Source organism: Mchenga conophoros, linkage group LG18 (genome assembly GCF_057382185.1).
Source record: "Mchenga conophoros isolate Kocher_MC1m ecotype Shallow Benthic linkage group LG18, M_conophoros_male_GT1.1, whole genome shotgun sequence".
Taxonomy (NCBI): domain Eukaryota; kingdom Metazoa; phylum Chordata; class Actinopteri; order Cichliformes; family Cichlidae; genus Mchenga; species Mchenga conophoros.
The window spans coordinates 16,699,519-16,713,750 of NC_140543.1; the positions used below are offsets into that span (position 1 = coordinate 16,699,519).

General features: G+C 39.3%; 1 protein-coding gene across 1 annotated transcript; it reads left to right on the plus strand.

Annotated features, from left to right (window-relative positions):
* The first annotated feature begins 378 nt into the window (after positions 1–378).
* wnt3a (wingless-type MMTV integration site family, member 3A) lies at positions 379–13,942 on the plus strand. The gene is made up of 4 exons (XM_085253910.1): positions 379–867; positions 5,566–5,807; positions 10,869–11,134; positions 11,232–13,942. Exons 1-4 carry the CDS (start codon positions 746–748, stop codon positions 11,709–11,711), a joined length of 1,110 nt encoding a protein of 369 aa, XP_085110036.1. The 5' UTR covers positions 379–745; the 3' UTR covers positions 11,712–13,942.
* Positions 13,943–14,232: the final 290 nt, after the last annotated feature.

Consider the following 14,232-nt stretch of genomic DNA (forward strand, 5'->3'; position numbering starts at 1 on the left):
TATATAAAAAGATATTAGCTGTTTATTTGTAGGGAATTTAAATAAAATTTTGTTTTTGCTATTTTTTTTTATTATGGCCAGATTTATTAAATTAAGCCAACCCTTCAGCTTGTTAGAAGCACTTCCAAACCTCTAATTTTACATTCATGACAAAGAGGCGCACATAAAGGACTGGAGAGGCTTAATTGTGGTCTGAAGCAATTCACACATATTTATTTCTGCATTTTAGAAGCTTCAAGCCAGGGAGTGAAATCCGGACAGGTTGTTATAGCTACGCAATCCACAGGGGTTCCGATGTCTATTTAAAAACCTTCAGACCCTCCCTCTCTCCTTTAAACAACATTATATATCACACACACGCTGCATGCTAATGCCGAGCAATTCTCAGTGAGCACTAAAACACATCTTAAAATTAGCTCATTCTGGTGTTTGAGTTCAAGCTCCCTGACATGGCAACAGAGGGAACATATAATCAGAATTCCCCCTTTGGCAATACCTGCTGATTGGGTCCTAAAAAAAAAAAAAAAAAAAAAAAAAAAAAAAAAGCAAGCGGCTTTTAACTTTTAATATTTGGCTCTGAGAGTTCTGCCACGAGCACTCGCGAAAGAGAGAGTTGCCTCTGATTTTTCTTCTTTCATTTTTTTTCTTTTGGAGAAGAGAAATAAAAAATTGCCAGTGCAGCTTCGTTTTCGTCTTTTGTTTTTCTTTTTTTTTTCTTAGCACTTCGGTTAAAATCCGTACGCGGATGAGTGCGCATGTAGGCATTCTGCTTGAGATGTTTTACGAAACTTTAAGGATGATATACCTTGGATGTTTCCTGTTGCTCTGTGGGCTTACGCATGTCATGGCAAGCTATCCTATCTGGTGGTAAGTTTAATTTTCATTATTTCCCGGACAAGAAGTGACACATTAAAAAACATGCGGGGATTGTGGATGACCTGTAATTTTGAGTTGTTATAGTTGTGACTGCTTGTCTGTCAGCTGCAGAGCTTTAGCGTGTGGTGACGGTGATCTTTTAACGTTACTTTTTATAATATTATAAGACATGCACAATGTGACTTTCTAATCGGGTCATTAAAATGACATTTAGTAACCCATGGAAACCGAAAGTATACAGGCGAAAGGATGGGCTGAATTGTAAACGCAAGAGATGAACGAAACGTGCAACTTTGCAAATCGGGAGCAATTTTGATCTCCAGAATGCAGCAGGTGCAAACTTTATGTGCTTGGAAGCGTGTGTCTATGTGTGCTCGTGCGTCCAGTGTGTGCGTGTGTCTGTGTGCGCGCGCGCGTGGTGATGGTGATGTTGTCATTGTATGTTGCCATGTGTTGTCATTTTTGCACTTAGCTTAATGTTTTCAGTCTTTCTGCCATGTAAATGCCAAAAAGAACCAAATGCGTGACGCTGACATTAATGAAGCAGAGCAGAGCTGCGTTAAAATTACGATAGTGTAATTAGTTTAAAAAAAACTACAGGATTATTGTATTTTGGTATGTTGTGCTGTTTTGTAATATTTCAGCTTCATCCATCAGTCTTAGCTGTTATCAAAGCACAGAAATATATATATATATATATATATATATGTATATATATATATATATATATATATATATATATATATATATATATATATATATATATATTTCTGCCTGATTTCTAATAAATCATTCAATATTTGGAGGACGCTTAATCTACTTTTCTTAATGGGTCCCCTGGTGGTAAGACTGATGAGAAACTAATTACATGCTCAGCTGGAAGGAAATCCTGATATAAAAGTGGGCCCTCTGGATGGAGCGATGGGGGGACTGCACAAACTACTTTTTTTTTTTTTTTTTTTTTTTTCCAGTGTAATTGAATGTTTGGTTTACTTTATTTACTTGATGCCAGTGCAAGATAAAGTTTTGCATTTTTTTTCTTGGTACTTTGGCAAACACAGCCAGGGAAAACCTTGAAATTCACCCTTCATAAGAGTTTTCTTTCTTCTTTTTTTTGTGGAGCTTGTTATGAATGACACAATGGAAGAACAGTTTTCCATTCTGTCATAGCTGAAACCCTGCAGCAAGCCCAGAGCTAACTTCTGTGTTGATTGTTTGATTTTGGAGGGTGCCAGTGATTGAAGGGTCTAACAACAGGGGTAAACATAATGGAAGCAAATTTTGCTGCATCACTCCCGCCTATACAAATAATGTCTAAGTGCAAAAGTAACTCATGAAATCACTTTTCAGTTCTTTCATTCCTGACACAATGCTGAACTTTTTTTTAACTTGAAAGATTACTTGAGTGATTTTTCTGTCTCATGGCAACTCATCCCAAGTCAAATAATGTGGTTCCTTTGGGATTGCACTTAGCATGCCTGCATTGTCTTTCCGTTTGCTAACAGCATGCCAGCCATCTATGATCTAGACCTTCTGTGAAAAGCAGCTTATGATGTTTTGCTGACAGAAGCTTGCCTTCAAGCAGCCATGGGAGCTGCATCACTCTCAACCCCTGCACCGCAGTCGTTCTTGGGGATACGGCTCTGCACTAAGACAGGTTCATGTCTGTCTATTCTCGACCTGCCATGACATAGCCTGGCTGCACCCGCCACCCCACCACCTTCTTCACTGGTCCACCCCACCTTAGAAGATAAATACCTGGAGGTGAAAGCTTGCCGCACATTCCTTTTCCCAAACATATTCTCTTGATGTCAAAGTCGGCTCCAAGGCCTCAGGGCCCACAAGTAAAGTGGTAATTCTAAGGCACCCTGCTTGGGCTTGCTGAAATATGCATTAAACCTGTACTGGATAAACTTAGATGAGTGGGGGAAACTTTGTACTGAGGCAAAAAGTCATATACATCGTATATATTTTGCTTAATTTATCTGTAACAGTTATCACTAAGGTGCTCCTTTGAAAACAATAGCCTTAAGAGCATGAGTGAATCCTGTGTTTCCTCATTAGTTGTACTAAACATCACATGTGCAACATCTCTGCAAAGCAGGAGAAAATCAGTGGATTTCTTTTTTTTTAGAAAGAATTAAAGAGATTAAAGTTGCCAAGACTCAATAAATACCTAAAATCTAAATAATACAGCAGGTATTTTAAAATAGTTGTTGGAATTAGTATCCAACAACACAGTCTTTTGTGCAATAACTTCTTAAAAAATCATAAATCATCCATGGTGAAACATGCCCCGCCGCCTCTCACGGGCCATTTCCTAACACAGAAAAGAGGTGGCAGGGATTACTCAGCCCCAATGAGACAGGCATGGAGACTCTTGAGCCAAGCAGCCTAAGCACACTGACTCACATTGAGCTTGTGGGGTACAGTTCAAGACAGTGACAGGCCAGAAATACCTCTGCTGACCCTCATTGGTGTGAGTACAAGGACCTTTAAAGTTGCTGGTTTTCCCAAGATGATATTGCCACTGACCTTCATGATTACCTGCTGTTGAGATGCACACTTGCCAAAAAAATTTGAATGCAGGTTCAAGAAGAGACAGAGAAAGAGCTACAACTGACAACTCCCTTCAAATCCATTAAAAAAAAGAGAGCTCTGCTCCTAACCTGAACATCTGTACCAGTTCTCTTTGGCTGATGAACTTTCACCAGTAAAAAAGAGGTCAATTGTAGTAGGAAACTGCCTTGTGTATTGTTGTTTGTAGCAGACAAAAGGCAGATAAATGCGATATGTTCTGAAGAGGTTTTTAGCATGCCATTGCTCACTTACTGGCTGTCTCATTTATGATGAATTAGGCTGGTGTAGTCTGTAGAAATTAGGCAAGAAATTCTGTTGAAACCAATGTGACTCATTGCTTTGATGTTTTCTTGGGAGAAATAACAGGAGTAACTCATTGGGTCAGTTCATGGCTCAGGAGCACCTTTGACACCTGGCAGACATCCTTAATAATTACAGAGAGCTGAAAATCAACCTTTGAATGTAAAACCTAATTGAGGTATTAAAGGTTGGTACGATGAAAGCCATCAGAAACCGTCAACATGTGGGGTCATTTGACTGTGAGGCTCTTTCTTTTCTTCAGGTTAAAAAAAACCCTGCCTGAGGGCCAAAGTCAGGAATTTGGTAATCTTGTTTTGATCAGCGATTAGTCCTTGAACAGCAGTGAACAGGTCAGCAGATAGTGAGCTAACTGCAAAGCAAAACACTGCACACCTGCTCTTAAGCTGCATTTATAGAGAATCTACATTAACCATTATGACTCCAGCATCGCCCAGGGGATGACAAACTGAACACTCCTTCCAGCGTTCAGTCCTTAATAGACAGTTGATGTAAATTAAGGGCTTGTCTTGATTGCCAGCAAGCTACTTTGTAGCTACTCCAAAAGGTATTTGCCAAAGATAACAGGAACTGTGCTATTCAGTAATTTGGCTGTTCTGTGCCATTATGAAAGAGTCAAAGTGCTGATTTGATAATTTACCATAGAAGGCAATTACTGCAGGCCAGTTATTCATGCATTAAAAGAAAAAATATCATTTTCATCCATCTGTTTTCCATCCATGCTTCTATCCAGCTTATCCCGGCCAATTTATTAATTTTTATAGATATATATATATATAATCAAATGTATTTAAATGGAGAGTTCAGAATCCAAATTCAAACCTGTTAACTGCTTTTATATTGGTAGAAGAGAAGAATTAGAAGCCGGAAGTAAATATTTGATTTGCTTTGGAAATCTGTTTTTTAAGTCATTGAGGGGCAGAGCTTTGCTGTTTTTAGGCTAAAGACAAATCGAATCAGCCTCCAACACTTTTTGCACTGCTTGATTAGAATTCTAAGAAAACTATATAAAATTTTAAACAAAATGGCATAAATCAGTATGCCTTTTGTGCAATGCGGAAATTCCAAAACATGGCCATGCAAGCACCCTGCAGTGTCTTTTTAAGTCCTTCTTAAAAATGGGTCATTCATAAAATGGATATCCAATATCTGTGATTACTACCTGCTAAAAGTCTTAATTGAGAGGACACAGAAAATAAAGACAAAGAGAAAGCAATACAGGCACAAAGAGAGCAAGAGAGAGAGAGAGAGAGATGTAATCAGTGAACCAAGTTTGCACTTGTTGTATCCCAGAATACCTTCCTCAAAAGAAAAAAGGAGGGGAGGTTCAGCGTTACTCTTAATACACTCTCTGAAGTTTCAGCGTAGGGTTTGCACTCTTATTACCCTAAGCTGAAGGCCTGTTAAGTGTGCGGACAGTTAATAACAAGGTGCAGTTTTCCAAGTTGTCAGCTTAAGGTCTATGAAGACCTCTGGATGCATAACGGACTTTCATCTTAAACAGAAACACTGCCTGCTTCTGAGACTGCAGGGCTGCAATTTCAATACACACAAAGGCCAGGTGCCTGGAGAGAGGGTAGTTGAAGGGATAAAGAATGGATGTCTAATGGTAGCATCTGATACAGAAAAATAAACACACACAATCAAACGTACTCAGACGTAAAATTACACTGCACCAGGAGGGAAATTAGTCCCCCACTTGAGTGGTGTTATATCAGTAGATAAAGATGCAGACAGATAAGATATAATTATCCAAATGCACTGACAACACGACTTCCTTTCTGCTTGTAGGTCACTAGCAGTCGGCCACCAGTACTCATCACTGGGCACTCAACCTATCCTTTGTGGCAGCATACCAGGCCTAGTGCCCAAGCAGCTGCGTTTCTGCCGGAACTATGTGGAAATCATGCCGAGTGTGGCTGAGGGGGTGAAGATTGGCATCCAGGAGTGTCAGCACCAGTTCAGAGGCCGACGCTGGAACTGCACCACGATCAATGACAGTCTGGCCATTTTTGGTCCAGTGTTAGATAAAGGTAATGTTACAAAGCACACAGAGTTTTCTTTCCTGCTACTTTTCTGTCAAAAAATAACAATTTGTAGAGTCCTTAAGTCTATAAAGATATTTTCTTGAAGAAATGCCACTTATCAGTAAAAAGTAGGCAACACTTTTTGCAGAAAGAAAAACAAACTATGCCTTTCTTTGACAGGAAAAGATGACCAGAGTAAAGTAGTATTATTAGCTTATGATGACTCCACTGTCTTTGAATATGTATTTGAGAATGTCTTAATCTCTGCAAAGTTCTTGGAAGTATTTAGCTCTTTAAACCGACTGAAAAAAAAAGAGCAATAAAAGTGACTTATCATGTCTCTCTCCTGATTAACTCTCCCATTAACAATTCTATATTCCCTTTGTCTTATATTTGCATTAGAAGAGCTGCACTCCCAGCATGCATCATTCATTATGCTGATTCAAATCCTTGTTTAAATAGACTTTAGACTGAACAAGTCTCAGGGGTCTGCATGCATGCAACGATGTACACGACTAGCCTAAGTCGAGTGAGTTCTGTCTTGTTGGAGTTTTCTTTAGGAGGGGATCCCCTGTGATTGCTGGTATTTTCTTCTGATGTACTTTACCCAAGAGATGAACTGAACTGAAGCATAGAGGTTTTCCAAAATACATTTTAGCTTATGCAGTGATAATTTTCAGGCATGTGTCTAATCATGAGCTCAGGCAAGAGAAATCCCCATTGCCCAGAAAACTAGCCATAAAACCAAGAAAGAAAGAAAGATGATATATGTGTATATTTAATAGTTAATGCAGTTGATCATAATAAAAATTTTAAAGAGTGAAATATTTCTTAGTAATTAATGAGGGGCTAGTGCAATATTTAGTGTGCAGACATAAGTGTGATCTTTTTACTTTATTCCATCTCCCAGCAGGAAAGCAAATGAGACTGTTTCCCAAAACATCAGATTCACACTTTGATTGGATAGATGAATTCTTCTTCCTGATTTCTGAAATGAGTTAAAATCAAGAATCCATGCAGGCCCCAGTGGCTGAGGGTCGTGATCCAAACTCGTCATCTAGTTTACGGAAGACTGATGTAAACACAAGGGGGCCGGGGGTCACGTAGGGCAATTGCTTTTAATAAACTCTTGAGCCAGTTGATAGAAGAGGCTGGAGTTGAAGTAGGTGGCTAACGATAGGGGTTCTCAATCCCACTGCTATTGTGGTGCAAAATGCCACCACGTCTTTCCCTCTGCATCCCCTCCCAGGCCTAAATTGCAGGGGTGCTGACTGGAAAGAGAAGGCGGCTACTGGGCTCTAGTAAATCATTTTGATTGGATTAAGGTCACTCAGGCCCTTAATAATGTGAGAGGTCAAAGTGGCTGGATTAAGTGCCTTTGTCAAAGGCTGAGGAGAGTAGCTCAGGGGCTCACAGGCCTTTGATAGGACTTAGTAGGAGAGAGCTTCCATTTCATTGGATTTGATTGATGCTAGTGTTTGTCCATGCAACCAGGCCATTGTCCTCACTGGTGTCAGTTTGTCTGAAATTCAGATTCTTGTTAGTCAGTTTCCTCCTTCCTTTTTGTTGCCAGATTTGAAAGGAAGAGTAGGCACCTTTATTTGCTACAGAGGCTTAGTTACTGTCAGTTCAGTGCATCACTGCCCGTGTCCACTTCAACTCCACTGAGAACATTAGAAGTTTGTTTTAAAGAAGTGGATTAAGAGGGACTAAAGGAGTAAAGCCTTTACAAAAAAGAAGGCAATGTAGTAAACGGAGTTGAACTACAACTAAAAAATCAATTGAAATGAACAGGTTGTGCATTTTGAAGATAAGTTTAATGGGTTACATTAAACTATATGCACATAAAAATGCTCTTACTCAATGTGAGCATACATTAGTTGACCACACAAACACTCATCTAAGAGTATTATTACTTTAGAAAAAAGCATATCTTATATCATGTTCTCTCCTTACACATGGTCTAAACCTCTTTTTTTCTCCACACCCCTGCCTCCAGGCTATGTCTGCGTCAGTGCTCATTAATTTACATTAACTAAAGTGTCAAAACATGCACCACTGGAATCTGCCTGTGATGAAAGGTAATAGAAAGCTGCACAGGTGTTCCTCAGTCTGCAGAGCCGATCCCAGAGCTATTTCGGCATTCTTGGTATTTACAGAAAACCTGAATGCTATATGGGTATAATCAGTCTCCAGTTTATGACTCATGTGATGGGATTAGGTTTCTTTGCTATAAAAAGTGGACAGTCACAGTTTCACAAGTCTTAACACCCGTACAGGAAGTCAATGCACCGTCATTTTTCTTTTTGAAGATAATGAAGTTCACTGGAAATTCCTATTATGTAATTTGTTAGCGATACTGAAAAGTTTGACACTATTGTAGCTCTAGCTTGTCTTCATTCACTGTGGGCACGTTTGCACTGGGCAGGATGCTTTGTTTGCCAGGAAATACAGATACCTAAATTGATCTAAATTATTAAGTTCCATCTAAACTAACCAGGAAAAGGCCAGGGGATGTGGGTTGTGACCTATGACCTGAGGATGAGAAAGAGTAACTATTTAGGATGAGCCAAAAGGTCCCTGCATTTCATGAGACGTATGTCTCTCCATGCTGGGGGAGGGAAGCTGGCTCACCAGTATATCATTAACTCTGTGCAAGAAAGAAAGAAGGGATGTGGTAAATGGAGTTGATGGGGGGACCTTAGCCCCACTCCCCGCTGGGCACTGCTCAGAGCACAATATCTTCGCAACCATGAGATTAAGCAGGAGAAAAAGTGCTTTTCCCCATTCACACGCCCTTTAGATTGTTTTATTAAACCATTTGAATAGGGATTTCCCTGTCTGCCGACAAGCAGGGTCCAGCCAATGCATAGTTCTCTGTTGCTATGACTTAACTTGGTCCCCACTAATCACTAGCCAGGGCAAATTTCATATAAAATATCTGGGGCTATTGTGGGACTAACACAGCGTGACAGTGGCAACACAATAGGGGATTCAACCCCCCAGCAGGTTGTAGGGACCGCTTGGCCTGCCAGAGTCTGGCAAAGTTTGGTGGAAAAGCATTGTCTGAGAAGAAATACCACAAATTGGTCATAAAACTAAGGAAAAGCAGTGGAGCTAATGTCACAGGTGGAGTTTCCAGGTACAGTGAATGCTGTCAGAGGTGGATTTAAATCCAAATGAAAACACGCGTTTAAAAAAAATGGGTGATTGTTCTGATTAAGTTTTCATTAGTACCTTCCAGTGAGTTTTTACTGTCATGTATAAATGGGCCACACACGAACAGTGATACCATACCATCGAAACTAAATTTAGAATGTGTTGTATGTTTATAGTCAATATCAACAAAAAAGGTAATCTGATGAATCAGAAGCTTGCAGGTGGGGCAAATGGGGCAAATTTTCAGCAAAGCTCTTCAAAAATTTAGAGATATTTCCATTTTCTTGAATGCTTATTCATTTGATAACACCAGGCTTTGTGAAGATCTTGTAAAGTAGCTTGTGAAAAATTGTAAATACTATATAAGAAATCTATTATTTCACACAGAAATGCCAGGATATTTTTCGTGTGCTTCAATCCTTCTCCACTGACTATTTTACCACAACATTGCACTCCCCTCACATAATTCTATGACAAGTTCACAGAATATCTATGCTGATGGCTGTGCGCTCTTTTTAGTAGCACAGAAGTATGTTCAAAGATATTTTCAGACACAAATGTTAGTTCCAAAATCCTTTTTCGGCATTTGAAATTAAATCTGTTTTCTAAGTCACTTCAGATTTAATGTAAGCCAAACACCTTAGATATTCACTCAAACTGAAAACACAAAGCTCATGCTCAGTCAGCTTTAGATGAAGCATGGTGATGTGTAATTAATCACTGTAGACAGTTCCTTCATGGCGCAGTCTTTGGCTACTTTGACTTTTCACGAAAATGAAACAACACCAAATAAAAAGAAACGTGTTGGATTCACAAAGTGGGATTTGAGGAAGGAGAGCATTAGTTCAAATGTATTTGAACATTAGTAACCTTGTGTGTATACAGTAGTGGTAATGAAATGGGTGGTGAGGGATGCCAGTAGACCTTTTCTCTTGCATCATTGTTTCTAATGCCCTTTAGTCCTGGAACTGGTTGGAACCTGCTGTAAGGGAGGAGCTCGTTCTCCCCTCAGCTTTATATGCCTTTACTTTTTTTCTTTTCTTTCTTTCTTTATCATTTTTTGTTCTTCAGACAGAAACGTGCACTGTTTCTATCAAACACATACTCAAACACATCTCACGCAGACAGCGCAAGATTTCAATATTGATCTTAAACCATTTCTTTTACTCTTTTTTTTATCTTTAGTGTGTTCAGTTCATGTTTACTCCTGAAGTTTCCACTTCATCCTGTCTCTTCTCCTTCTTTGTCTTTGCTTGTGTTTTTGCAAGACCATACAAGTACATATATTCAAAGCAAACACTCCGTCTAATGATTCATGTTAAAGCAGCTGACAAGGAAAGGATAGAAGGAAAGTCTTTCCCTTTTTGGAATGGTATATCTGTTCGCTAAAGACCCATCTCCATGTTGTGTCTATGAGCTGTCCCCTCAGTGTGAGGCTGTTTCCTAACCTTTCAAAAGCTTAATTGAGTCTCTTAATTATAGGCCTGTCAGGCCCGTCTCTTCCTCTCATCTCTCTGGAAGATCCTGATCCCTCTGACTCATCAGTTAGCTATGTCAGACAGAGACGTAGAGGCCTTGCTGGCCTTATTTAGAGACAGGACGATTGATGTCTGGTTAAATTAACCCACACACTGTTGCGATATAGTAGATACAACCCAAATACAAGCAGCAGACAGGAGTAAAGGTCTACTTAGTTTGTTTGATGCTTTCTTGTTTTGTTTGGTTGAAGATGTTTGCTGCCAGCATATCTTACATATTATTAAATTTACACATTGTATATATTATATATTATGTATTAAAGCTATATCTTTCTTATTCATTTTTATTTAAATTTAATATAAATTGAATTCTGGAAATACTCAAGAGATACATTATCCAAGTGATGCTTGTCTGTCTTTGTCTTTCCAGCCACTCGAGAGTCAGCTTTTGTTCACGCTATTGCCTCAGCGGGAGTGGCGTTTGCGGTGACCCGTGCCTGCGCCGAGGGTTCAGCCAACATCTGTGGATGTGATACACGTCACAAAGGCCCCCCTGGTGAGGGCTGGAAGTGGGGTGGCTGCAGTGAGGATTTGGAGTTTGGAAGCATGGTGTCCCGGGAGTTTGCTGATGCAAGAGAGAATCGGCCTGACGCACGCTCAGCAATGAACCGCCATAACAATGAAGCAGGGAGAGTGGTTAGTTCTCTTATTCATGTTTTTGCTGTGTCTGTGGTAGCAGTTCTTCTGCTTTTAAAAGTTATATTAACTAAACTTTATTTTTTTTAATCTGTAGTCTCTCAACGACAACATGTTTCTGAAGTGTAAGTGCCATGGACTCTCTGGCAGCTGCGAGGTCAAGACATGCTGGTGGTCTCAGCCTGACTTCCGAGTTGTTGGGGACTACATGAAGGACAAGTATGACAGCGCTTCTGAGATGGTGGTTGAGAAACATAAGGAGTCCCGTGGATGGGTGGAGACCCTGAGACCCAAGTACAACTACTTCAAACCCCCTACAGAGCGCGACCTGGTTTATTATGAAAGTTCACCCAATTTCTGTGACCCCAATCCTGAGACCGGCTCCTTTGGCACTCGGGATCGCATCTGCAACCTGACGTCCCACGGCATAGACGGGTGTGACCTCTTGTGCTGCGGCAGAGGTCACAACACGAGGACTGAGAAAAGAAAGGAGAAGTGTCACTGTATTTTCCACTGGTGCTGCTATGTCAGCTGTCAAGAGTGCGTGAGGGTGTACGATGTGCACACCTGCAAATAGAGAGGTTTTTGTCTTTTCTCACCAAAACATAATGACTTCACTGGGTTGAAGAAGAAATGCAGATTCCCACCTGCAAGACCAGAGAGACTGTAAAGCTCTGTGACATGTGCGCGGACAAAGACACAACTGCCTCGTGTTTTTGTTTTGATGCTACAAAGAGTGAGTCTCTGCCTAAATTAACTGAAACAGCTGAGTAGGTGTCAAAGTCCACGAACGTCACCCTGATGGATGGATAGTTGTGATGATGGCAATAATGTTGATATCCTTACCGAGCATGAAAAAGGTGTCCTGATGTAGGAAAGGAGAACTTGACAAACACCATATTGGTGATTTTTTTCCCAGTGTAGTTATTTTTAATCAAGAATAGTCCAGCACTACCAATGCTTTCAAATCTGCAAGGCAAAAAAAAAAAAAACATTAAAAAAAGGCATTTCGTTGAAAGTGAACGTTTCCTTCAGTGTGTAATCATCGCTTGTTTTTGCAGTGAAAAGTAACAAGAGTTGTGAGCAGGTCACATGATCAGACACTCAACAGCATGTTTTCTCCTCCTCGACATGACTACTTTATTTGCGTATTTTTGAACACTAACACGATCATTGTGTGCGTGAGTGTTTCTTTTACAAAGTGTTATATGTTACTGATGTTTGGGTAAGAATGCACTTGCACCTGAGTGAATGTAGTTGTTTGCTGTGATGTGTTTACATTCTCAATCTCTTAAGCTAACCAGTTAATATCTGCTTTAAACCACTAATTTTATTCGCGAGTAGAAAGGAAGCCACATCCAACAAGCGTCGGCAAAACGAGAATATAGTACGCAGTCTGCACATTTCCTGAAAGGCCAGAGAACACCTGGATCAAAAAAACCATCAAGAGTTATGACCAAAGACCAGAAAAGAGCCTCCCCATCCACCGCATGAGGCTGTGATAGTCAGTACCATTGATGAATATGAAGCATGTTCTCCTTATTCTTAACAGTATTAGTGATGTGCCACGTGACTCGGTGTGGGGAAAGCTGTTATTTATTAAAGGTGTATTCCCATATACACATATAATATAATATTTAATCAAATAGAAGCATACTCCCTGGTAAACACAGCACAAATGGTAATTTAAAAAAGCAAAAAAAGAAAGCAGACAAAGCTGTATTTTATAAGCTCTCAATATTGCAGTGTAATTTGCAGTAATGTGATGACCAAAACGTGTGTATGCGATCATCCTCAGCCGTGGCTTTTTGTTCCCAAACTAAACAACAAGCAGCATCACTGAAACTATCAATACTTCCTTTGTTTTAATGCTGCTACGATAATATGTGTACGTGTTTAGGTCCTTACACACAGTTTGTCCTCGTCTGTCTGTTTAATATGTGTATTCTTTGGCATGTATTGATTCTTTCTGTGAAAGAAATCTATTATAAGTAGTTTGGGTTAAAAAAAAAAGTGAAGTTTTACTAATTTTTGCATACAGTTTAACCAAATAGACCAGAATAGAGTTTAATATGTTATTTTAGTCATCTGTTACCTTGTAGTCATGCTAAAACACCAGGGCTAAGATGAAACACGTTGTGCTCTCTTAATTTGAGAAGAAATACAAAATAAAAATTCTTTTTTTACTTACGTGGAAAATATAAAACTACTGAAAGCTGAGACAGAAAGTTACATAAAGTTTATGAAAAGTGTGTTTCACTGATCGCCTCCACTGTGGAGGAGTGTGTAGAGTTTCTCATTAATGTTTACAGCTAATGTAATGCTACGTCTCAGGCGTGCGCGTTTAATTCAAAAATGCCCACCCAGGATTCGATAACGTCACGACTGAAAATATCAATAAACAGCCATAACCAGTTTCACATTTTAGATCATTTTTAGCAAACTACGCAACAACCAGCATTCATACTAAAAGAGCTGTTACAGTACACTTTTTCTGTGAGTGATCGCCTGTATGGATAATTTGGTTCGTTCTAATTTGTTTTTGTTAAGTCTTTAAATCCAAAGTTTTGTACAAACTAGTTCTGTGTTTTTATGAATTTCTAAAAGCCGATGTTTTTTTATAATTATTTATTTTATGCTATGTACATATTAGTAATTAAAAGTATATATTTGCGGAAATACATGTTTTGAAATGGTGTTGTGTGACTTGTAACTTGTAGCCTTTTTACCTCATCTCTGTTGTTCCACTGACTGGATACAGGTGTTTGTCCTACTGCCTGTAGTAGATTTCTAAACGTTAACTCTGTAACACCAAAATAAAATAAAAAATATTTTAAAAAAGAAAAAAAAGAGACAATGTTTCTTTTTCTGTGGTTGAAGATTTTTATTACAGTTTTTCTCAGTCGCTTTGGTGCGTTTCTCAGATCAGAATTGAAATTCTCATAACTATTAGTTCAACCTCCACAACACTCAGTCATTTGTGCACATCATAGTAGCAATTTCTCCTCTCTCTGAACAAACTTCAAATGATTTTGGACATGAATCAGTTGCTTCCATACATTTCCCTGCTGCTTTCTGACATTTCCATTTGCTTATGT

Excerpts from the sequence above, each read along its gene's own strand:
- wnt3a (XM_085253910.1), top strand. The coding sequence starts at position 746 with ATGAGTGCGCATGTAGGCATTCTGCTTGAGATGTTTTACGAAACTTTA. Across the intron at positions 5,808-10,868 it reads TGGTCCAGTGTTAGATAAAG|CCACTCGAGAGTCAGCTTTT; the intron begins GTAATGTTACAA and ends TTGTCTTTCCAG. Across the intron at positions 11,135-11,231 it reads ACAATGAAGCAGGGAGAGTG|TCTCTCAACGACAACATGTT; the intron begins GTTAGTTCTCTT and ends TTTAATCTGTAG.